The sequence below is a fragment of the Aricia agestis genome, chromosome 8 (genome assembly GCF_905147365.1).
Source record: "Aricia agestis chromosome 8, ilAriAges1.1, whole genome shotgun sequence".
Classification (NCBI taxonomy): Eukaryota; Metazoa; Arthropoda; class Insecta; order Lepidoptera; family Lycaenidae; genus Aricia; species Aricia agestis.
Genome location: NC_056413.1, coordinates 6,097,008 through 6,121,207, shown reverse-complemented (window position 1 = coordinate 6,121,207; position 24,200 = coordinate 6,097,008). Strand labels below are relative to the sequence as shown.

The 24,200-nt window shown below is 39.2% G+C and overlaps 4 protein-coding genes across 5 annotated transcripts; all 4 read left to right on the top strand.

Annotated features, from left to right (window-relative positions):
- Window positions 1-1,064: 1,064 nt before the first annotated feature.
- LOC121729380 (cholinesterase 1-like) lies at window positions 1,065-11,745 on the top strand. Of its 2 annotated transcripts, none has more exons than XM_042117871.1 (4): window positions 1,065-1,276; window positions 1,463-2,760; window positions 3,744-3,950; window positions 11,672-11,745. In XM_042117871.1, exons 1-3 carry the CDS (start codon window positions 1,100-1,102, stop codon window positions 3,946-3,948), a joined length of 1,680 nt encoding a protein of 559 aa, XP_041973805.1. In that variant the 5' UTR covers window positions 1,065-1,099; the 3' UTR covers window positions 3,949-3,950; window positions 11,672-11,745. The 2 variants fall into 2 exon arrangements, with proteins under 2 accessions (XP_041973805.1, XP_041973806.1); XM_042117872.1 differs by lacking the exon at window positions 11,672-11,745 and adding an exon at window positions 4,016-4,266 and having other exon boundaries at window positions 3,744-3,964.
- Window positions 6,765-11,745, top strand: LOC121729379 (juvenile hormone esterase-like). Its single transcript, XM_042117870.1, has 3 exons — window positions 6,765-6,981; window positions 9,948-11,230; window positions 11,465-11,745. Exons 1-3 carry the CDS (start codon window positions 6,787-6,789, stop codon window positions 11,667-11,669), a joined length of 1,683 nt encoding a protein of 560 aa, XP_041973804.1. The 5' UTR covers window positions 6,765-6,786; the 3' UTR covers window positions 11,670-11,745.
- A 1,937-nt stretch (window positions 11,746-13,682) lies between these two features.
- Window positions 13,683-17,086, top strand: LOC121729381 (juvenile hormone esterase-like). The gene is made up of 3 exons (XM_042117873.1): window positions 13,683-13,937; window positions 14,879-16,164; window positions 16,761-17,086. The coding sequence occupies exons 1-3, from the start codon at window positions 13,743-13,745 to the stop codon at window positions 16,954-16,956; spliced, it is 1,677 nt and encodes a 558-aa protein (XP_041973807.1). The 5' UTR covers window positions 13,683-13,742; the 3' UTR covers window positions 16,957-17,086.
- Window positions 17,087-19,019: 1,933 nt separating this feature from the next.
- On the top strand, window positions 19,020-23,616 carry LOC121729722 (juvenile hormone esterase-like). Its single transcript, XM_042118324.1, has 3 exons — window positions 19,020-19,266; window positions 19,552-20,828; window positions 23,215-23,616. The coding sequence occupies exons 1-3, from the start codon at window positions 19,093-19,095 to the stop codon at window positions 23,417-23,419; spliced, it is 1,656 nt and encodes a 551-aa protein (XP_041974258.1). The 5' UTR covers window positions 19,020-19,092; the 3' UTR covers window positions 23,420-23,616.
- The last annotated feature ends 584 nt before the right edge of the window (window positions 23,617-24,200 follow it).

Below are 24,200 nucleotides of genomic sequence, written 5' to 3'. Positions count from 1 at the left end.
CGACGGTAGTTGCTTACCATCAGGTGACCCGTTTGCTCGTTTGCCCCCTTATTGAATAAAAAAAAAAACTTCCGTCGCCCATGGGCACCCGCAGGATCAAAAGAGCTGCAGTTGCGTTGCCGGCCTTTTCAGAGGGAATAGGGGAGGGTAGGGATGGGTGGGGAAGGGAATAGGGGAGGGTAGGGGAGAGTAGGAGAGGGTAGGGAAGGGTATAGGGCAGGGAATTGGGCCTCCGGTAAACTCACTCACTCGACGAAACACAGCGCAAGTGCTGTTTCACGCCGGTTTTCTATGAGAACGTGGTATTTCTCCGGTCGAGCCGGCCCATTCGAGCAAGCCGTAGGAAAGGACCGAGGATACGTAGCCATGGTATGCGGTTAGGGCTGCCTCACCAGCCGTTTGTCGCAATCTACGCAAGGCATAAACAAATCGATCTAGTCTATTACACACTTGTTCGATGTGGACCTTTCAGTTGCAGTTCTTGTCGAGCATGAAGGTAGTAGGTTCACCACAGAACGATATCCTCTTAACATCCTAGAAACTCCACCCAGTTTGAGTGACCCCTCTCCACTAAGCCAGTGCCACAACATCTAACGGCAAAGGGTAGAGCATCGTACCGGAAGATATCGGGAAATGTCGGATTAGTTGACTGCTAGGACCACATCCATCCCTTCAGGGCACCAAATATTGTTTTTTATAGTGGTAAAAAATTATAAAAACATACAAAAAAAGTCCTGAGGTGCGATGGACTTAAAGAAGATTAAAATTTCAACTAAACCTTTGTATTATGCGAAAGGATTCATTATTATAAAAGCGACTTAAAAAGGATATGGGCGAAAAGCCCATAGACGACTCAAACTAGAAATAAAAAAAACACTATGAGCAATTTGAAATCTTATATAAGTATTTTTAGTCGAAATGCCTTATTATAATAATTATTATTAACAAAAATGTACGAGACACTAATTAACTATGACTAATATCTAGCTCTGATACCATTATCTGAGCTTTATCTGTAACGATAAATAGTATGATTGCACACATTTATATACGCGAGTCGCTGATACCTCCCGTCAAATCAGCCATTGTACTAGCTAGAATGAGGTGGTTAATATTATTTGTTCTATTCACTTGTGTTTGCACCAATGAGCTGCCATCACGGTTAGTAAAGACAGCCCAAGGGCCAGTAAGGGGGTACAAAGATCCTGATTATGATGTGTTCACGTTCCACAATATTCCCTATGCTACTGTTCCATCCGGTGTTGACAGATTTAAGGTAAAATATTATTTTATATCAAATATTCTGTTACTAATCACGAGTGAAATTATTATAAAGATCTAGTCCCTACACTACTGTAAAATATACTTGTGGTACTACTCGAGATAATTACTATTACCATAGTCCTTTTTGAACCAGAATTTTATGTACAGTTGGTAATTACAGTTTTATTAATTTTTTTAGGCACCACTACCACCGCCTGTTTGGGAAGAACCATTTGAAGCAGCTGCAGGACATCAAATAATATGTCCGCAAAGTAATTCTTTCGATTTCCTACCAGACACCACAAGAGTTGAAGAAAATTGCCTCATTGCTAATGTTTATGTACCTGATGGTGTTGTAGAATTACTCCCCGTGGTAGTTTATGTGCACGGGGGTGCGTTTGCGATTGGCTATGGAGATATGATTGATCCTCGGGAAATGGTGAATTCAAAAAAGATTTTACTTGTCACCTTCAATTATCGTTTAGGATTTCATGGTTTTCTGTGCTTGGGAACAGAAGCAGCCCCTGGAAATGCCGGTATGAAGGACCAGGTGGCACTGCTGCGTTGGGTACAAAAGAACATTGCTAATTTTGGTGGTAATCCAAAAGATGTAACAATCGTTGGAAGCAGCGCTGGCGCTGGTTCAGTAGATCTCTTGATGGTCTCTAAGATGGCCAGAGGGCTATTTAATAAAGTAATTCCTGAAAGTGGAGCAAATACAGCATCTTTTGCCGTGCATATTGATCCAATTGAATCAGCCAAATCATACGCAGAGCTAGTAAACGCTGATATTGATGTAAATGATATATACGCCTTAGAAGAATTCTTCATAAAAACTCCACTACAGGATCTTAACATTATAAATATGACAAAAAACGATTCAACAGTTGCGACAAGCCCTTGTGTGGAGCGAAATATTGGCGTAGAAATGTTTCTTACAGAAAGTCCTTACGATATCCTTAAGAAAGGTGATTACGAAAAGTTACCTATGCTATATGGTTTTACGAATATGGAAGGTTTGATGAGAATTTTTTTCAACCGAGGATTGGTAGTGCCGGATCTAGAATATATGAACAAGAACTTTTCAAGCTACTTGCCAGCTAATCTGCAATTTAAAAATGAAAAAGAGAGAAACGAAGTAATGGAGAGAATCAAAACTCACTATTTTGGTACAGTTGTGGACGAAGAAGACATTCTAGATTATGTTGATTATTTTTCGGACGGTTTCTTTGTACAACCAACTTTGATGTCAGTGAAACTTCAGGTAGAGGCTGGGAATGACCAAATTTACTTGTACGAGTATTCGTTCACCGATGCCAACGATCCTACTTCAAGTGTACCATTTACAAAAGTACGTGGAGCGTACCATTGCGCCCAGTCCCAGGTCGTTTGGGGTTCGACTCTGAACGTAGATTATTTCAGCTTTAACAAATCAGAAGCTTATGAGAACCATCGAAAAATTATCCAAAAATTGTGGCTCAATTTTATAACTACTGGGTAAGTGTAGATCACGATATTATATCAACGCGAAGGATGTCATTTTTGGCACCACGAATAATTATAACAATAGGGATGCCAACAAGGTCAAATATTGGCTGATATTTTAAATAAAAAATAAAGACATAGCGATAAAAAATAGGTTTTCCCAAAATTTCAGCTTCATAACTTATGTATTTTTTTTGTTAATAATAATATGACTTATGAGCCTTCAAAGTTGGATAGTCAAGTTGATTTTTTTATAAAATTCCTTAATTTTTGTATATCATTCGATAAGTTAAGCAATTTATAACAATTTTTCTTATGAAACCACTTTCATAAACGAAATATTTAATATAGCTATCGAACAAACTAGCTAGGCGTGACGTCACAGTTAGCTGACATTTTGTATGGAGCGTTTTGGGAAGGTCTATTATATGTGAGTTTTGAATTGTGATAATATCTTGGAGGGTATTTAAGCTATCAGAGTCATTTTTTCGCCGATATTTCTATTTTGAAAGGTCCTTCACTTGCCAACAAGAAAAAAAATCGGCCAAGTGCGAGTCGGACTCGCGCACGAAGGGTTCCGTACCGTTGTAGAGAAAAATTGACCAAAAATTGTGTTTTTTGCCCCCCTTATTTAAATATTATTATTAATTATTAAAGTACACATATTTTAGGCCTTTGTGAAAATTTCAAGTGCCTATCTATTGCCATGATTGATATCGAGCAAAAAAGGCCAAAAAAATCACGTTTGTTGTATGGGAGCCCCTCTTAAATATTAATATTATTTTGTTGTTAGTATCTGTTGTTATAGCGGCAACAGATATTCACAATCTGTGAACATTTCAGAAGTCTAGCTATAGCGGTTCTTGAGTTACAGCCTGGAGACACACAGACAGATAGACGGACGGACAAACAACGAAGTCTTAATAATAGGGTCCCGTTTTTACCCTTTGGGTGCGGAACCCTAAAGAATTTCGTCATGCCTATTCTTTTTACAGAAACCCTACCCCTGAAGGTTCTGGTCTGCCGGAGTGGCCAGCGGTGGGCAGGAAGTGGTCTCCGCACATGTCTCTGGGTCGGGCGGTGGAGCTGCGCGGCTCGCTGCTGAAGGAGCGTGCGCTGTTTTGGGAGGACATCTACGCGCGCCACTATCGCTCCCCGCAGCCTCCGCCGACGCCGCCACCGAAACGCACCGAATTGTAGAAATATACTACTGTAATAATAAAAAAGTGAAATTTTAAATACGCACCGATTTGTAGAAATATACTACTGTAATAATAAAAAAGTGAAATTTTAAATAACATGTCATTTAGGTCAGAATCGCAGAGGCATCGTCTGCCGTGCAGATACAGTCTTACTATTTTAACACAACAACAAACAACACAAATGTTGTCGCGTCATTAGTGTTGAGTTTTAATAGTGGCAACAGGTAGTGAAACAATAAAATTCTATTAATTTGCTCACTAGAACCAAATAAATTGTAAAACATCCTTATGATCCTCGATCGTTTGATGAGTTGGAAAGGTTAAGAAACTCATCGAGTGAATCTTAGTTTCAAAATAATTGAAATAAAAATAAAGCAAAAAAGGTCCCGTTTTTTGGTTTTTTTGCTTACTAATCATAAACGGTGCTACGTACGAAATTCTCTTTTACTACATGATAAAAGCTAATTAAATTCTCTACAACTTTGTCCTTTACACTTTGTATCTATCTCCAATAATTGCCTCGCTATGAGCTTCTAAAATTGGCCGAGTGTGTTTTTTAGCGAGCAAACGGGTCACCTGATGGAAAGCAACTTCCGTCGCCCATGGATTACTCGCAGCATCGGAAGATACGCTGCAGGTGCGTTGCCGGCCTTTTAAGAGGGAATAGGGTAATAGGGGAGGGTAGGGATGGGAAGGGAAGGGAATAGGGGAGGATAGGGAAGTGAATTGGGCCTCCGGTAAACTCACTCACTCGGCGAAACACAGCGCAAGCGCTGTTTCACGCCATATATGGTTTTAAAGTTATGGCAAAATTAAAATATTACGATTTCTGCTGCACGGCCCGTTGCATTGCGAAGTGGGCGTCACCAATCAAAATCGGCTCCTATAACAACCACAGAAAGACAATAATAATATGTGCAGCCTGCGGATGACTGCGTCGTCGATGTTAGTGTCGGTGTATGTGAATTGACCTTTTTTTCTGTGAATTGACCTGGGAATTATTTTGCTGACCGTGTCCTTCCTGGGTAGGTAGGCTTTTTGCAGCGGTTACCGACATCCACGCGGGCGGAGCCGCGGGCGACCGCTAGTGTATTATAATAATCATACCTGTAGGGGCGAGGACCCCTACACTACAACGATGGGCAGAAAGGAAACTGGGGTTACCTAAGGTAGCTGGGCAGATGAGCTGAGATGGGATGAGCTGATGTGGTCACACGACACTGTCACCTTGTATTTCACTGAGCTGAGATCGCGACTCACGGGAACGGCTAGCCGATATTTTTCGTATGTAACGATCGCGCGCCGGTAATGGACTGTGTCGAACTGTATGTCAAACGTATGACAGCTGACATTGCAGACTCATGCACAGTGTTGCCAACTGCCACATTCGTCGCGCTAAAGTTTGGCGCGAACAATACCCTAATTTATCATTTACTAATAAGTAAAATAATAAATAAATAGTAGTAAGTGATAAAAATAAATAGTCCAAAAAAATTAAGATTTTAAAATAAAATAATAGTTGTTGTGCCTCATTCGGTATAGATAGTATGTCGCAGACTTTTGCCTTATCAAAACTTTAGCGTTACTGTATATTAATAAAGCGTGTGTCAACTGTCAATGAACGGTCCGTAAATAGTAAAATATCAGCAGCCTGCCAGAGTAAGCCTGCCGTTTGCCTGCCGTGAATCGTGATGTCTTGGCAGCACAGAGTACTTTATTATATATAGAAATAGAGATATAACTCAACGGCCTAAGCGGGAAACTACTAGTGGTGCCGTCTGATAGTAAGCGTCTGAACTACATCGTGTATCGATTCAAGCGGCAGTCTACATACATAATATGTATAAATAGCTATATATTTCTAGCTATTCCTACTTACAACCGTAACACATAAGAAAAAACCGTAACACAAAATAAAACAAATCTTCGGTACAGGCTTTTGCCTTTTTGTATAAATCACATCAAAATATTACAAAGTCACTATCACACAATTTTCAGAGCACTAAACAACGGGGAGAAGCACAAGAAACGCAGGAAGCTCCACTAAAAGTTAACACACATGACACAGAGCACAGTTTATTTTTGGGATAATTAAAAGGGAACGGGTTTACAAGAAGAAATAATTCCCATTTCCCGCAATGGCAGACATTTTTCTTGTGATGACAGATCACAAACATATTACATAGATCACAGAACACTCATACTCCTACGGGATGAAATCACGCACTGCCATATGGCAGTATAACATAGATATCTATGTTTGATTGTCGTAGTCAGTAGTAGTCATAGACATAATATATATGGTAGTAGTGCTACGTAATGCTACCAAATTAAAAAGTCCGTTATAGCATTACAATGCAATGCTTTTTGGTTGCTTCATTATTTAGCTTAGTAGTAGTAGTAAAATTTCCAGTTTCATAGTACTAACAGAGTAGACAAAATGATAGAGTATGCCGACAACTGATGTTGTCGGCATACTTACTAAATTTTTAAATTTGACATATTATGACGAAAATCATCGCTAGGGTTGTTAACTGTTACCTACGAATTTAAAACTAAGACATATTCGCTGGACGTGTTCCTCTGGTCGTATTGTTGTTTGTATTTTGGCACATGCGATTAAAATTGTCAGAATCCAATTTTGTAATCTTTATTTTAAATATTTAAAAATAAATTATATCAGCCAACGCGAGGCACATTCCGTTCATAATCCTAGTGAAACCCGACGAATTTGACAGATATTGAAACATGTCCGTCTCTTTGCAGTCGAACTACTGGTAGTTATGTCTATTGTGGTACTAAGATTGTCGACCCTGCTTGGCAGTTAGCATCCGCGATGCGAGCAGTGGTGTCGTGCGTTGTGTTGGTGTGTGTGCTGCGCGTGCGCACCGCGCTCGGCGACGGCCGGCCCTCGCGCGTCGTGAACATCGACCAAGGGCCCGTGCGCGGGTACCGGGACCCCGACTACGACGTCTTCACCTTTCACAGCATCCCCTACGCGACTGCACCGACAGGCACCGACCGATTCAAGGTAAATTCTATTAATTGCTGTGTAAAGACACTGAGAAAAATAATCATTGCAAGTGTAATCAATTTAATTATTATAATAAGATTACATTATCAGATAATATGCATATCTACATGCATAATACATGCATAATTATAAAGATTTCAATGTTAACATTCGCAGACAAACATAGAATAATAATATTAGCTTTGATAGATAATGCAATCTTATTGTTCACAACAAATGCAAATATAATTGAATTAAATACTCTCCACATGAAGTACAATTACTAATTTCAGTTATTATCAATTCAAATAAGAAGTAATACTTAAAGTATTAGTTTCTAATTTGAATATGAGATGTAATATGAATATTGAATACTATTACATATCCATACTATACTACTTAATTAATATTATAAATGCGAAAATGTGTCTGTCTGTCTGTCCGTCTGTCTATCTGTTACCTCTTCACGCACAGACCACTGAACCGAATTTACTGAAATTTGGTGTGGAGATACTTGGAGTCCCGGGAAATTACATAGGATAGTTCTTGTCCCGAAAAAATGTACGGTTCCCGCGCGATAAACTGCAGGCGTCATCTAGTTAAATAATAAAATATATAATATCCGATACTAATATTGAAGAGACACTGATGTAAATAAATATTACATAGGTACGGTCTACTAAACTATACTAGATGTGCCGCGTGGCTTCGCCCGCGTAAATTAGGAATTTTACAGAAACCGTACATTTTCGCATAAAAAATAGCTAAGTATACTCCCTTTACGTGGTCTAGTCTATAGTAGTTCGTGAGATAAATTTCTAATATTTCCCCCGTTATTCCCACATTTTCCTGTATTTCTTCGGTCGTATTAGTCTTAGCGTGATAATAAGTATATAGTCTTGCTCGATAAATGAGCACACTGAAATAAGTTTTTAAATCAGACCTGTAATTCCTGATATTAGCGCGTTCAAGCAAACATACCCTTCAGGTTTATAATATTAAGTATAGATAGATTTTTTAAATTATCGCTTGACAAACTCGAGTCTCGATCTACGACTATGAAAAGTACCAATAACAGGGTCATAATAGGCTCATAATCATGGGACGATGCATGGTATAATATGGTAGTGATGATGATGATGAATGTAATTTGCGTAGTAGCATATGCTTTCCGTTCTTGAAATAGCGCCGAAACTCCCAAACTTGTATTTATAAAGAATCAGGAGTTCTCTCAGCACCTTCCGAACCACGGTATACCAGGTATAACTCGGTACAAAATCTTACTTGTTGGTAGCATATACAGCTTAGTATACTTTTCACAAAACCGAAGTCACCACATGTTTCCCTATAAATTTTAAGGAGTTCCATCGATTACTTATGGATCCTTCATCAAATCACCCCGTTTGTGAATATAATACCAAATTGGGATGATACCCTATAAATCAAAAGAAATTTTTTGAAAATCAATTAATAAACGGTGGAGTAATCGTTGAAGATAAAAAAACGAACATAACACCTCCTCCATTTCGAAAATCGGTTAAAATAGTATCCTATATGTTATTCTGATGTATAAGCTATATTATTGTAAAGTTTCATTAAAATCCGTTCGGTAGTTTTTGCGTGAAAGAGTAACAAACATCCATACATCGACACATCCACACATCCAAACAAACTTTCGCCTTTATAATATTAGTAGGATAGTAGGAAGCAGGATAGTCCATTTACATAATATTAATATTATGTTACTGCAATTATGTACATAATACTTTATTATGTATATTGTAGAATGTAGATAGAGCTGAATACAATGCAAACTACAATAAACGTAAATAAATCAATACAAAACGAGTAGTTTTGTTTTTTGAATGACCTTTTAAAATGACTGAATGTAATAATATTTAAGTAGGTATTATCATCTTCTATACTTAATATTATAAAACAAAGTCGCTTTTTTCTTTGAATTTTGAAACTGCGCAACGGATTTTAATGATTCTTTCAGTGTTAAATAAGTGAAGAAGGCATTTCATTGTAGACTAATTTGTCTGTGAAATATCTAATATACGCGGGCTAAGCCGCGCGGAACATCTAGTCCATACTAATATTATAAATGTGAAAGTGTGTTTGTCTGTCTGTCTGTTACCTCTTCACGCCCAAACCACTGCACCGATTTTGATGAAATTTGGTATGGGGATACTTTGAGACCCGAGAAAGGACATAGGATACTTTTTATCCCGGAAAAATGTACGGTTCCGCCGTGATAAACGAATTTTGGCGCAACGGAATTGCGGGCGTCATCTAGTAGTTTATAGTTACGAATTACGATTATTTGTTTTAAACAGCCTTAAATGTTTTATTCAAATATAACTGTAAACCAGTTTTTTTTATTTAATGTGATATTTTTTCCTTGTTCTTTTTTTGAGAAACAACGAACACTATCTATTAATGGAGTAAGGCAGGGCTACCACAATAGAGTTATAATTTTTATTAGTCTCACTAACTTAAAAAATACAGTATTATAAAATTAGCTTCCAGAGATGAAAGATTTCCACAATTATTGCTTATTGGTTTTAAAAGTAACACAGCATAGTAAAACATACTTAATAATAATAAAAATAAATCTGAGCAGTTAAATATTTAATTTAATATATAGCTACAAAAATACGAAAACAAACATACTACGTATAGGTAACACAATTTTATAATACATTTAAAATTACAAAATAATATACCAACAGTCGCCAAATTCATGCATACTTATCTTGTGTTAAACGAAAGGAACCTTTTTCAATGTGAATGTAAATGAAGTAGACAAGTTTTTACTACTTTTAAGTAAACTTAAACCTGTATTACAAGTGAAGTGAATAATATTATGGAAACTTACACTGTAACATTTATATAAGTTTAAGAATTATTTTAGATTATATTTTAATATTTAAATTAAAACGAGACAAATTGAATAATAATACTATATCCTCACATTTCAGGCTCCTCAACCACCGCCAGTATGGCAGGAACCACTAGAAGCCGTAAACAAGGACATCATATGCCCACAGTTTATTTTCCCACATAAGCTAAAAGACCAAAATGCTCAAGAGGACTGTCTAATTGCAAACATTTACGTTCCGGACACAGATGCCAATAATATCCCAGTTGTTGTTTATGTACATAGTGGAGGATATGCTATGGGTTTTGGAGATATGGTTAACCCTAGACCCTTGGTAAATACTAAAAAAGTAATTATAGTTACTTTTAACTACCGACTAGCTGGGCATGGCTTTCTATGTTTGGGCACAGAAGATATACCAGGCAATGCAGGAAGTAAGGACCAGGTAGCATTGCTGCGTTGGGTAAGAAAAAACATTGCCAACTTTGGAGGGAATCCTGACGATGTAACACTTATAGGTAGTAGCGCTGGATCTTCATCTGTAGATCTTTTGATGCTTTCAAAGATGTCACGAGGTCTTTTCAACAAAGTGGTACCCGAATCTGGTGCTAATGTGGCTGCATTTAGTACCCAACCAGATCCAATACATGCAGCGAAGGTGTATGCAAAATTGTTGGGAAACAATAAAAACTTTAAAGATGTCTATGAATTAGAAGATTTTTTCAAATCGCTTAGTGTTGTAAAACTTAACTCAGTATTTACTTTAAATAATACTGATGCTACCGCTTTATTAGGACCTTGTGTCGAACGAGATATGGGACACGAAATGTTTCTGGATGACAGTCCTGTTAATATAATTAAAAGCGGGGACTATCCTAAAGTACCAATGCTTTACGGCTTCAGTAACATGGAAGGCTTAATTCGTGTTGGACTTATGGGTTCGCAAGTCAAAGGTGATATGGAAATGATGGAGAAAAATTTTTCAAATTTTTTGCCCGCCGATTTAGCTTTTGAAAACGAAGATGAGAGAAACAAAGTTGCAAACAAAATCAAAAAGTTCTATTTTGGAAATAAAATTGACGAGGAAGATGTTTTCGACTACATCAATTATTTTTCGGATACTTTCTTTACTTATGCAACATTAAGAGCGATCAACCTGCATTTAAATAATGGACATAATAACATATATCTTTACGAATATTCATTCACTGATATCAACACGATACCAGTCCCTTACACGAAGGTCTATGGTGCGAGTCATTACACGCAGTCTGCGGCGATATGGGGTGAAGATCCAATATACAACATTGAGAAGACATGCGACGAGTACGAGAAAATGAGAAACATCATGAGAGATATTTGGATAAACTTTATAACAACAGGGTAAGTGTAATCTGATGCCTTAACATTTTTGTTAAGGCATCAATTTTTTAAATATAATATGAGAGTCTCTTTATGTTAAGTGCACGCGATTATCAGAATCAGAAAACTTTTAGGATTCGATTTTTATCTATGCTGCATTTTAACAATACAATAGGAGTTCCGCAGGGGTTTGTTTTTCCCAACATTTTTCTTATAGCATTTTAAATGACATATTTTAATGTTTTATTCTTCCAGTAAACCTGTACCCGAAGGCTCCGGTCTGCCGGAGTGGCCGGCGGTGGGCAGGAAGTGGTCTCCGCACATGTCTCTGGGTCGGGCGGTGGAGCTGCGCGGCTCGCTGCTGAAGGAGCGCGCGCTGTTCTGGGAGGAGATCTACGCGCGCCACTATCGCTCCCCGCAGCCTGCGCCGACGCCGCCACCGAAACGCACCGAATTGTAGAATTTTTTTGTTATGTTATAAAAATTGATGTTTTACAATGTTACTTGTTGAAATAATTATAGGATATCAAATTTTATGTGAGGTTTATTACGATTTTACCCGCGTCACATTATATTATGTAAGTGGTAAAGACGCCTATACTGGTCCAATCCGTTTTGTAGGGTTACCCTGGGATGCAAATCCCTCAGGTGTAATATAAAATAAAACAACCAGTGAGTGTAGGTACATACATGTACTTACTCTTTTGATATTTATATAATATAGTTAATAATATTATGTTTGCATTATATTTTATAAGTTATAAAGTAAAGTTTAGTTAAGTTTTATCTGGTATTTTTTCTTTTAGTATTTTCAATATCTACAACAGGTTTTTATTACGCTTTAACTAGTATGCGCTATCACTAGATATCTATATTTACGACAATTGTACAAAACTGTGTGACTATAATAAACCAATTTCTACTCACTAGTAGTGCATAATTTTAAATAAGGTTATGGTATTGCTTAAAAACTTGAATCAGAAATCGAAAACATTTAATTATTTAATATTCATATTTTTACGTGTTTGTTGAAAGACGATAATATCGAAAAAGGAGTTTTATTATGATGGAACAGCAACTTATATAATGCCATTGGTGAAAATGTCACTGGCTCTGGAATTATGTTCGTCCTCCATGTATGTGGGCGAATATTAGTTAGGTATGTGGTGATTAAACTGATTTCGTTAAATTTTGAGCCGATGGTTTTGAGACTGGGAGCAATACACCGTTCATTCCGACCGCGACATTCATAATAGCATTCATAATAGAAATACACCGTTCATTCTGACAGTCATAATAGCATTCATTGCCTCGTGTATTATATTTCTCTAATGGCATTCATACATGAATTTGGCATGTGGTGGTTGTCATCTCTCAAATGTCCATAGTCAGTTACCCAGCGGCCAGCGCACTGATCTCCATTAAAGCGTACTTGTATAATGGAGGTCAGCGGGCCAGCGCCACTCAAAACCCCATCCGGTGTTGGCTGCTCCGACAGATAACATAAGTTAAGAAACTTATCACAAAGTAGGTTGCTAATATACAATCACCCGCGCGATTTTAAATAATATTAGTTACCTGGTTTGTACACCTACACAATCTTCTCAATCTCTAACAGACATTCGATAAACAAAAGCTTAACTGGAAGAGATTGCTTATTAGCAATAAGTTCGCCTTTTGTGCATCATTATAAATTGTTGTTTTATGTATAAATGTTGTTACTTTGTATTTTTTGGTGTGCAATAAAGTGTTTTTGTATTGTATTGTATTAGGTTTAACTTGTTTGCGAATGTGCGTATGTTGGACACGCACTATGATATTATTATAATATAATTTAGGAGTTCGACAGGGGTCTACTTTATGACCAATTGTTTGTAATACAACACTAAAACAGGATATTATATGTGCTTTTCCTTCAGTCTACCGCAGTGGTCGGTGGTGGGTAGGAAGTGGTTTCCGAACTATACGGTAGAAATTCCATTTAGTACTTTAGGAAATAAAAATCGACAATAGTTTTAAAATCACTACGAAACATTGGTATGAAAACTGTGTAACTGCCATAAACTAGTTTTCAATCAATAGCATTGAATGTAAATAGGATTATGGTAATATGTAGTTAAAAACTTGAACGATCTGTTAAATATATTATATCACATAATCAAGGGCGTCGCCAGCCGATGGCACAGGGGGGGGGGGGGGGAGTTGACTTTACCTACTACAGTCTACAATTCATACTTTACTCACTCTCTATAAATAAGAAAAGTAGGCATGAATTGTAGGTAAAGTCGCCAGCACATGAAGCTTTTCACTTGTACTACGAGCCTTACATCTATTACCAGATTTTAATATTATAGTGGTCGTTGTTTGCATTATATTTGGCAACTTTTTTAAAGTCTCTAGGGGGGGGGGGGGCGGGGCAGCTGGCCCTCCCTGCCCCCCCCTGGCGACGCCCTTGCACATAATTTTATTCAATGTTGCTTAATTTCATAAAGAATAGTTTCGCAGTGCTGGATTTTGACAGTGAGTGTCCGAGATGCGAGCGGTGTTGTCGTGTGTCGTGTTGGTGTGTGTGCTGCGCGTGCGCACCGCGCTCGGCGACGACCGGCCCTCGCGCGTCGTGCGCATCGACCAGGGGCCTGTGCGCGGGTACAGGGACCCCGACTACGATGTCTTCACCTTTCACAGCATCCCCTACGCGACTGCACCGACAGGCACCGATCGATTCAAGGTATTAGTCCAATATGAACAACAGAAACATCAATTTAATATTGGCCTCAAATCTGATTAAACAATTTCAACATTTTTACCAACTTCTGTTCTTAATAATATTTTGTTGTGATGCCGTGCTCTTTCTTTTACTGATGCGCAAAACGAGGAGGAAAAATATTAAATGGATTAGCTATTTTAACGGCCTTGTTGAAATTGCCACTTAATCTATTACTAGACGGGAACAAACGTATCACAAGAAATAAACATCGTATATTACGAAATATAAAGTATTTATTCTGGGTTTTCAATCTATATGCGAATGAATACTAACATTAAAATGGGATATATCAAAACATAGTTATGATTTTCAAGACATTAAATTATATCACTGACAAAATATGTTAAAAAGAAGAATTAAAATTAAAAAGCCGACTCCAGGGCAAATTATTGCATTTTAATTTTGCAGTATTTACTCGTAAGACACTAGATATTTTAGAACGTTATGATAAATTAGGTTGCTTTTTATGTACGATATTTGATATTAAAAGCATGTCTTATCGTAAAAATTTGACTATAGAATATGGTTTTACAAAAATTGTATACAATTAGGTCTACCAGAATCTGATGCAAAAAGTGAGAAAAGAAATTGACTCTAGCAATACCGGGGTAATCGGATAAAACATTTTGAACCTTTTTTTCTTACAGCGGCCGATTCTGTGTGAGAAACAGTTTAATATAAAAATTTATCCAATGATATTTTTTGAAAATCTGCCATACAAATTTGTCACCAGATCCTGGTAGACCTATATTTACCATCATTAACTTTTTCAAAGATGGAAGTAAGGCAATAATACCACTGACCATTTTAGTCACAAATAGGCTTTATGAAACAATATATCATATTTATTTTGTTACAATGTTTAGATATTTGTTGTAAAACACAAAACACTTAATTTTCAGGCTCCAAGACCACCACCTGTATGGCAAGAGCCCCTAGAAGCTATAAATAAGGATATCATATGCCCGCAATTTATAAAGAAAAATATTCTTAAGCACCAAAATGCTAAGGAAGATTGTCTTATAGCGAACGTCTACGTTCCAGATACAGATGCAGATAATATCCCAGTTGTTGTATATGTACACAGTGGAGGATATGGAGTTGGTTATGGAGATATGGTTAACCCCAGACCTTTGGTAAATACTAAAAAAGTTATAATAGTCACTTTTAACTATCGACTAGCTGGACATGGCTTTCTATGTTTGGGGACAGAAGATATACCAGGCAATGCAGGAAGTAAGGACCAGGTGGCATTGTTGCGGTGGGTAAGAAGAAATATTGCCAGATTCAAAGGGAATCCTGATGATATGACTCTCATAGGTAGTAGCGCTGGAGCTTCATCTGTAGATCTTTTGATGCTTTCCAAGATGTCGCGAGGACTTTTCAACAAAATTGTTCCTGAATCTGGCGCTAATATGGCTGCATTTAGTACCCAACCAGATCCAATTCGTGCAGCAAAAGTATACGCAAAATTGTTGGGAAGCGATAAGAACTTTAAAAGCATCATCGAATTAGAAGAATTCTTTAAATCTGTAAGCGTACAAAAACTCAACTCAATATTTACTTTGAACACAACTGATGCCACTTCAATTGTAGGTCCCTGTGTTGAACGTGATATAGGACAGGAAAGGTTTCTCGAGGACAGCCCTTTTAATATTTTAAAAAGTAGAGATTATCCTATAGTACCAATGCTCTACGGTGTAACCAATATGGAGGGCGTAATACGAGTAGATGCCTTGGAAAGACAAGTCAAAGGAGATATGGAACTCATGAATAAAAAATTTTCAGATTATTTGCCCGCAGATTTGATCTTTAAAGAAGAAGATGAGAGGAATGAAGTGGCAAATAAAATCAAAAAATTCTTCTTTGGAAATAAAGTAGACGAAGAAGATATTTTAGAATATATAAATTATTTTTCGGATACTTTATTTGTTTATCCGACTCTACGGGCAATTAACCTCCACGTAAACAATGGTCATAATGAGATATACCTCTATGAATATTCGTTCACCGATGCCAACACATTACCGGCCCCTTATACGAGAGTTCGTGGAGCAGCACACTACACACAGTCTGCGGCGATATGGGGCGAGGATCCAATTGAGCCACATAACAATAATTTTACCGATGAATATGTGAAAATGAGCAATATTATGAGAGACATTTGGATAAACTTTATATTAACTGGGTTAGTAATATTTTACAATTTACCGAAAGGTTCATTATGTTTTTTTTTTAATTTATGAAATAAGGGGGCAAACGAGCAAACGGGTCACCTGATGGAAAGCAACGTCCGCTCATGGACACTCACAGCATCAGAAGAGCTGCAGGTGCGTTGCCGGCCTTTTAAGAGGGAATCGGGTAATAGGGGAGGGTAGGGATAGGACGGGAAGGGAATAGGGAAGGGAAAAGGGTAGGGGATTGGGCCTCCGATAAACTCACTCACTCGGCGAAACACAGCGCAAGCGCTGTTTCACGCCGGGTATCTGTGAGAACCTGGTATTTCTCCGGTCGAGCCGGCCCATTCGTGCCGAAGCATGGCTCTCCCACGTATAAAATGGTGTTATTTATTAAGTCACACTATAACGACCCTTTCGATGCCTTTCGAGAGAAAAGTAAATTATATTGTTTTACAATAGGTGCCTATAGTTTTGTAATAGGCTCGTATATTGAAGATACTCGTGCGTGTTTAGCGCAATCCTTATAACATTCGGGAGCTCTACAGGGTTTATTTTATGGTCATTGTTTTAATGTAACACTATAACAGATGTGCTTCTCTTGCAGTAAACCCATACCCGAAGGCTCGGGTCTACCGGAGTGGCCGGCGGTGGGCAAGAAGTGCAATCCGCACATGTCACTAGGGCGGGCGGTGGAGCTGCGTGGTTCGCTTCTGAAAGAGCGGACGATGTTCTGGAACGAGATCTACTCGAGATTCTATCGAAATCCGCAGCCTCCACCCCCACCATCGACGTTTATCTAAATTGCAACTCTTCTGCTGTTGCGACCGTCTAACTATAGGCGACGATAGTTGCTATCCATCAGGTCACCCGTTTACACGTTTGCCATCTAATCTATTATCTTATATATAAAAATGGATTTTCAAATGTGTTAGTCGCGCTAAAACTCGAAAACGGCTGAACGGATTGGGCTGATTTTAGTCTTAAAATATTCGTAGAAGTCTAGGGAAGGTTTTAAAGTGACACGAAGTTTACCGGGACAGCTAGTATATTATATTTTTTATATATAAAACTCAAAGGTGACTGACTGATTGACATAGTGATCTATCAACGCACAGCCCAAACCACTGTACGGATCAGCCTGAAATTTTGCATGCAGGTAGATGTTATGACGAAGGCACCCGCTAAGAAAGGATTTTGATAAATTCCAACCCCAAGGGGTTAAAGTAGGGGATGAAAGTTTGTATATAATAATACTTCTTAACGCGAGCGAAGCCGCGGGCAACAGCTCGTTTTACATAAAAAAAAAAAACAAAAAACTTTAATAATAAGTAATAAAAGGTACATAAACTTGTGATATATGATCCCAGACAAATTTACCGTACGGAACCCTATGTACGCCAGTCCGACTCGCACTTGGCTAGTTTCATAATTTTTCCTTTCATTGTGGATAATGACTTACCCTTTTTGTCAAATTTCAAGGTTCTAAGTCTGCTAGAAGTACCTTAGAATTTTGATGATCTGTCAGTCAGTGAGTGACAAAATGTAGTAACTTTGATCATCCGTAACAATTAAACTATTTATCGAAATGTTATTTAATTTGGAGGTTAAGATAGTTTTAATACTTGCTCCTAGTCACCGAAATTCTAAATCCCTAGCTTTGTTAACATCGAAGATAAAGGGGGTGTGAAAAAGCCGCGAACCGCTTCGAGAAAAGTATGCTACGGCCGTGCCTTTGCTAAAAAGCTTGAGTAGAGCACTGCCGTGCTTCCAGATATGCTACTTTTTTGCTATTGTTACTATTGGTCTACCAGAATCTGATGGCGGATGGCAAATTTTCAAAAAATATCGTTGATCATTGGATAAATTTTTAAATTTGCATGTGATGTGATGATTATGTGTATGAAACACATTTAAATCAGCCGCTACTATATGAAAAACAAAGGATCAAAATGTTTTATTCCTATTACCCCGGTATTACTAGAGTCAATTTATTTTCTCGCTTTTTTGGCATCAGATTCTGGTAGACCTATAAGAATTACAATTTTTATGATATCTTATATATATACAATTTTTAAAAATGTACTTATTTTTGGCATCGAAATCTTGTTGGAAATTTACAAGTAGGAAGTAACTCCGGTCAGGCAACTTTTAAAGTTTTAATTTATGATTTTTTAGTATTCGTCGTCATGACTGTGATTTCTATCTGTTGTATTAAATCAATAAGTTTACTAATAATAATATGACTTAATATGGTTATTGTCTTAATATCAATAATTCTATCCCGACTTTTCTGATGTAAATATTGGTTTTAAAAATTATTGTTCGTAATAAAAATGACGGATACGGGCAGGTAACTTAAGCCTCTCGACCCAGCAATTTAACCTAAACCCGGTACCTGAGTGTCCTTGTTATTGACCTTGGCAGTGGCAGTGACTTCACCCAGAAATGATGCCAGCTCAAAACCTGCTTCTGCAACTTTGTTTCATTACCGAGGCAATATTATTTTTTCTGAGGTGTACATTTAAATCTTATGCAAAAATAAATCGATCAAAATGCAAATATTGTAGTCGTGTCTCGTTTGGTCAAGCAGTCAAGCTCAGACACTGATTATACTAATTAAGTGAGAACAATTCCAGCCAGCCTTGCTACAGCTGCAGCCTACCTTGAGATCAAAGTTCGACGTGGACTATGAAATGATACAAATTATCATTTAATTTCTATTCAAAAAATCTAATATAACATATCCTTGGCAAAACTTAACTTAACCAAATATGGTAAGGAATCCTGATTTACCCATACTTCGGGTAACACTTTGAAAGGCTGGAATTGTTTTTTGGGATGGGTAACATTTGCACGCTGACTTTGCCGATGTTAACTGTGTTTTGATAACGAGTGAATGACTGTGATTATACAGATAAGTTTTATTACTTTTGATCATGTTAGGTTTCCTCTACGTTCTGTTTTTGAGTTCCGTTCTAGCTGAAGATGTTTCACGAGTAGTAGTTACTTCGCAGGGAGCAGTGAGAGGTTATAAGGATAAAGACCATGATTTATTTGCATTCTACAACATACCTTATGCAACTGCACCGACCGGGACGAACAGATTTCGGGTAAGTAATTATAGAAATTTAAGTTGGTCAAAGTATTTTGATGGTATCTTATTTTCAATGCTAAAATTGTTTTTTTGAATTATGAGAAATTATTATTTTATTGAGGGAAATCTTTTTAACTAATTGGAATCAAGATTAGATAAGATCGAGCATCAAACAATCGTATTAGGTACGTACTTATAAGAAAACGTTTTCAAGATTAACGAGAAGCTCCTTAGAAAGCGCCTAACAATTTTATAATTTTACGCTGATACACATTTTTCCTGTATATAAATTTTGTTTTAGGCACCGGAGCCGGCGCCCACATGGACCGATACTTTTGAGGCAGTGAATCAGGAGATAGTCTGTCCGCAGAGCGAATTCATTTTAAAACATTTCAGTACAAAAAAAATGAAAGAAAATTGTCTTATAAGCTCTGTTTACGTACCGGACACTGATCAGACAAATCTGCCGGTGTATGTCATCGTGCACGGCGGAGGCTTCGCGTTTGGCTACGGAGATCTAAATACTCCTAAAAAGCTGGTCAGCAGCAAACAAATTATAGCTGTGACATTCAACTACCGCCTGGGCCCACATGGGTTTTTGTGTTTAGGCACCGAAGATGTACCGGGGAATGCCGGCATGAAAGACCAGGTGGCTCTACTCCGATGGGTTAAGAAAAATATCGCTAATTTTGGAGGAAACCCTGATGACGTCACTATAGGCGGCGGTAGCGCCGGATCAGCCTCGGTCGACCTTCTGATGCTCTCAAAAATGGCCGAAGGTCTATTCGACAAAGTGATCCCGGAAAGTGGAGCCAGCGTAGCTCCTTTCGCGATCCAATCGGATCCAATAGAATGTGCAAAAGTTTACGGTAAATTATTAGGATTCGAAAATGTAGATGATATAAAGAATCTAGAGGATCAATTCAAGAGTATAGAATACGGCAAACTATTTACCGACGAAGTAGTTAACCGAACTGACACATCGTTGCTTATGTCTCCTTGCGTCGAAAGAGATTTGAGCCAAGAAATGTTTCTGAAAGAAGATCCCGTGAGTATAATAAAGAGTGGTGACTATAGGAAATTGCCTATGTTGTATGGTTTCGCGAATATGGAGGGATTGGTCCGTATACCGAATTTCGAGGATTGGAAACTTAAAATGGAAAACAACTTTTCAGATTTTTTACCATCGGACTTAAAATTTAAAAATGACGAGGAACGTGAACGAGTAGCTAATGAAATCAAAACTTTTTATTTTGGCGATAAAACCGTCAGCGAAAATGTTTTGGCATACGTAGATTATTTTACAGATGTTATAATTGCCTATCCGATCTTAAGAGCTGCTAAACTGCAAGTGGAAGCCGGGAATGATCAAATATACTTGTACGAGTTCACTTACACCGACCAGAACACCCCGCTAGTACTAGGTACGAACGAGCGTGGGGCTTCCCACTGCGCCCAAACACTAACTGTGCTGGACCCATTTGAAGCCAAAGACTTGAATTTCATCGTATATTCTGTGCAGTATGAAGAAATCTGTCGAATGTACAGAGGAGTTTGGCTCAATTTTATCAAGACAGGGTATGTTAAAAGTTTTTTTACAAATAAGTAAATTAATATACTTAATAATAATAAATAATAATGACCAAGTTGTTGTCAACTTTGAGTTTCAAAGTTCTGAATGGGGGCCATCACACATATGCCCCAATCCCTATAGCAGCTTATATACAGGGTAATTATATTGTACATAGGTGTAGTGGGTGTAACAAAACTAAGTGATAATACTTTAGGATGTGTATGACTCCCCTGTATAGAGTTAACTGTGAAAATAGTAGCGCTGAAATAGTAACTTTTTTTTCACCTATACCTATGTATGGAAAAATTTATTGCCCTAGATACAAATCATTAAAAAATTTGCTCACAGCTTCACAGTGAAATCTATATAAGGGGCACATACACACCGTAAATTATTTTATATACCTAGGGTGGGTTGCACCACACGCGTGGTTAATTTTTCACGGTGACACGGGAGGGGTGGCTGAACGCCGGTATGGGCGAGTGATTGTGTGTGTGTTTGGCTGCGCCCGCAGTGTGAAGAACGGGCCCGCGACCCGGGGTGTCGGAGTTTGAAGCTATGGAGGATCGCAATTGTCAAAAGAATCTCGGAGCGGGTCCCGGCTCCTCTGGGGCTGGAGAATCCCGTGCACCTCCGCAAGGGGGTGCGAGGTCCGTGTATACGGAGGGACCAACAACTGCGATGAGCGAGTCGGAGGCCGCAAAAGCGGCGAGGTAGAGGGCCATTTTGGCGGCGCTAGGAGGCGATGCCCCTAAGAAGCGCGACAGCCCGAAGCCGGCGCCCATTACCGCGCCGGCGGCGGCTTTGAGTGACAAGAAGTTGAGGGGTGACAAAGACTTTCCACCTGTCCTGCTGACACGCGATGTGTTCATGCCACCCCCGACTCGATTCACCGGACAAGACACTCCTGGACTTGACAGCGAGGACTTGCTCTCGGACTCCAGCGAAATGTCTGGCATGTCGCTGAACTCCGAGGGCCTGCCCGCATTCTCGGACAGGACGCGCCGAAAGAGGCGATCGGATGATGACATGGCGCCGCCCCTCAGCAAGGGGGTGGTAAACGGGGAGGACGCCCAGCAGAAGGCGGACGCCCTCGTCAACAGGATGAGGGATATCCTTGACAGAGACGTCGTTAGAATCGGCCGGCCTGTCAAAAGAGCTGAATTGCTCGTCTCCGGCATGGATGACGCAGCGACCGCCGCCGATGTCATCAAGGCGGCGGCAAAAGAAGGCAGTTGCCCGGCCACCGACATCCGGTCGGGCAGAATCACGGTGGGTCCTAGGGGCGCGCGGAGTTTGTGGCTCCATGTCCCTACAGTTGCTGCCAAGAAGCTGATAGCTTCTGGGCGGCTGCAGGAAGCGGCCTCTTGGCGCCGAACTGCCAGTCCCCGGTGGACCGTAGCGGGAATTGCTTCCGCTGCGGTAAGCCGGGGCACAAGGGCCGACTGCGCGGAGGAGCCCAGATGCTTTTTCTGCGCCGAGCTCGGCAAAGAGAGCAACCACGTGCTGGGGACTAACGGTTGTAGCACAACAGCCAGCAAGTCGCCCGGCACGAGGAAGAAGCGCAAGGCTCCCTCCAAGACTCGGCTGCGTAAGCGGCCTGGAGCCGATGAGGCAGGGGCGAGTCAAAACGCCCCCGCCATGGAGGTGGAAGCCTAGGCCTGTGGGCAGTTGATCGGGGGATCACTGCCCACAGCATAGGCCTCGAGGAGAAAGGCTCCCTTTGATGCCCGGGGAGCCTCTCAGTGAAGGCAGGCGGCGGCGCAGGCTGCTGCAATGATGTGGTGCCAGAAGCGGCAAGCGCTGCGGAGGACGCGGTGCGATAACGATCCCGCTCCTTCGCGTGTAGCGTTGACGAGGGGGGGTTTTAGTCGGTAAACCTCCGGTGACCCGGAGGTAGTCCGACATACCCCTGCCCCTTCCCCCGAGGGGGCGGGGGATGCGTAATGCATTTCCCCTCCTCAAAAAAAAAAGAAGAGGCGTGGTTAAAGTTAAAGTTATGGTTATAGTTAAGGCTAACTTTAACTTTAACCTTAACTTTGACCACAGAATTTGACAGATGACAGCTGGTCCGACAAGGCTATAAATGAACGTGGGCGGGGGCGCTGCTGGTAAAGGAGAACTGTCAAAAATGGCGTTATTGTATGATGACAGCGTTAGTTCCTTTTTTCGCCACGAACATTAAAGCCTTGTCGAGTTCTATGGTTATGGTTAAATATGGCGTCCATTTTTTACTTTAACCAAAGATTTGACATTTTGCATTGAAGTTAAAGTTATAGTTAAAGTTACAGTTATAGTTAAAGTAAGTTGGTGCAACCCACCCTTAGTTAACTAATTTTACAAGAATATTATAATTATTATGTAAATTAAAGATTGCAATTATATTTTCAGTAAACCTGTTGCGGAGAATTCGGGTCTTCCGCAGTGGCTTCCAGTTGGTTCGGACGTGTCACCTCACATGTCTCTCAACCACACCATGGAGCTCAAAGGACCCCTCCTGAAGGAGAGAATGGTGTTCTGGGATGGAATCTACAGGAACCACTACCGTATTCCGATGCCACCTAATCCTGACACTTATGTTCATAGTGAATTGTAATTTGATAAGGAGAGGACCCGCTGTCAAACTAGAAAGTCAACTAATCAGCTAAGTAATTTTAGTTGGCTAGAGCCTACAATGGATTTAAAAATCATCCACCTATTTTTCATAGTGTGCGTACTGCGTCTGTATGTACCTATTTTTTTTACGAAGGGTAACAAACAAAAGTTATTTAAGGCATAATATATCTATTAATAAATAAAAATCTGCTTTTGTTGTTTGGTGAAAATTCTGTAAAAACAAGTAAGTAAAGAAATCGGCGACTGGCCTTTGCCTGCACACAATTAACGCTTTTAAAGCGTTTCGCAAAAAGACTGATTATTCCCTCGAGAATCGAGATGTCATTAAACTTCCAAGTACCAACTATAATTGATACTTGATGACTCTGATTGAAGGTACCTATGGGGTATGGCCCAAACAAAACCTTAAAAAGGAAACTTCGTTTTTATTCTTAGTTCTTTATAACATTAATTTTATGGTCACAGTTATGAATTATGATCAACTGAAATACCATGAAATACCTCTACTTGGGCATTGTAAGATCGCACTAGTTTATTATAAAGTAGAAACATCCTTAAATAGAATAGAATAGAAAACATTTTTTTTTTAGACAAAATAATAAGTGTCTATACAAGGTGTAACAAAAATAAGTGATAATACTTTAGGGTGTGTACGTGTTCCTTGTAGAGAGTTCACTGTGAAAGTAGCAGCGCTGAAAGAACAAAAATTTTTTTCACTTTTGTATGGGCAAGGGCCCGAGCGTCACGAGTTTCCCTATACA

Bases quoted from the DNA above. Each gene is read 5' to 3' on its own strand.
- LOC121729380 (XM_042117871.1), top strand. From the start codon at position 1,100: ATGAGGTGGTTAATATTATTTGTTCTATTCACTTGTGTTTGCACCAAT. The intron at 1,277-1,462 runs GTAAAATATTAT...TAATTTTTTTAG, and splicing joins CCGGTGTTGACAGATTTAAG to GCACCACTACCACCGCCTGT. The intron at 2,761-3,743 runs GTAAGTGTAGAT...TTCTTTTTACAG, and splicing joins CTCAATTTTATAACTACTGG to AAACCCTACCCCTGAAGGTT.
- LOC121729379 (XM_042117870.1), top strand. From the start codon at position 6,787: ATGCGAGCAGTGGTGTCGTGCGTTGTGTTGGTGTGTGTGCTGCGCGTG. The intron at 6,982-9,947 runs GTAAATTCTATT...CTCACATTTCAG, and splicing joins CAGGCACCGACCGATTCAAG to GCTCCTCAACCACCGCCAGT. The intron at 11,231-11,464 runs GTAAGTGTAATC...TTATTCTTCCAG, and splicing joins ATAAACTTTATAACAACAGG to TAAACCTGTACCCGAAGGCT.
- LOC121729381 (XM_042117873.1), top strand. From the start codon at position 13,743: ATGCGAGCGGTGTTGTCGTGTGTCGTGTTGGTGTGTGTGCTGCGCGTG. The intron at 13,938-14,878 runs GTATTAGTCCAA...CTTAATTTTCAG, and splicing joins CAGGCACCGATCGATTCAAG to GCTCCAAGACCACCACCTGT. The intron at 16,165-16,760 runs GTTAGTAATATT...CTTCTCTTGCAG, and splicing joins ATAAACTTTATATTAACTGG to TAAACCCATACCCGAAGGCT.
- LOC121729722 (XM_042118324.1), top strand. From the start codon at position 19,093: ATGTTAGGTTTCCTCTACGTTCTGTTTTTGAGTTCCGTTCTAGCTGAA. The intron at 19,267-19,551 runs GTAAGTAATTAT...ATTTTGTTTTAG, and splicing joins CCGGGACGAACAGATTTCGG to GCACCGGAGCCGGCGCCCAC. The intron at 20,829-23,214 runs GTATGTTAAAAG...TTATATTTTCAG, and splicing joins CTCAATTTTATCAAGACAGG to TAAACCTGTTGCGGAGAATT.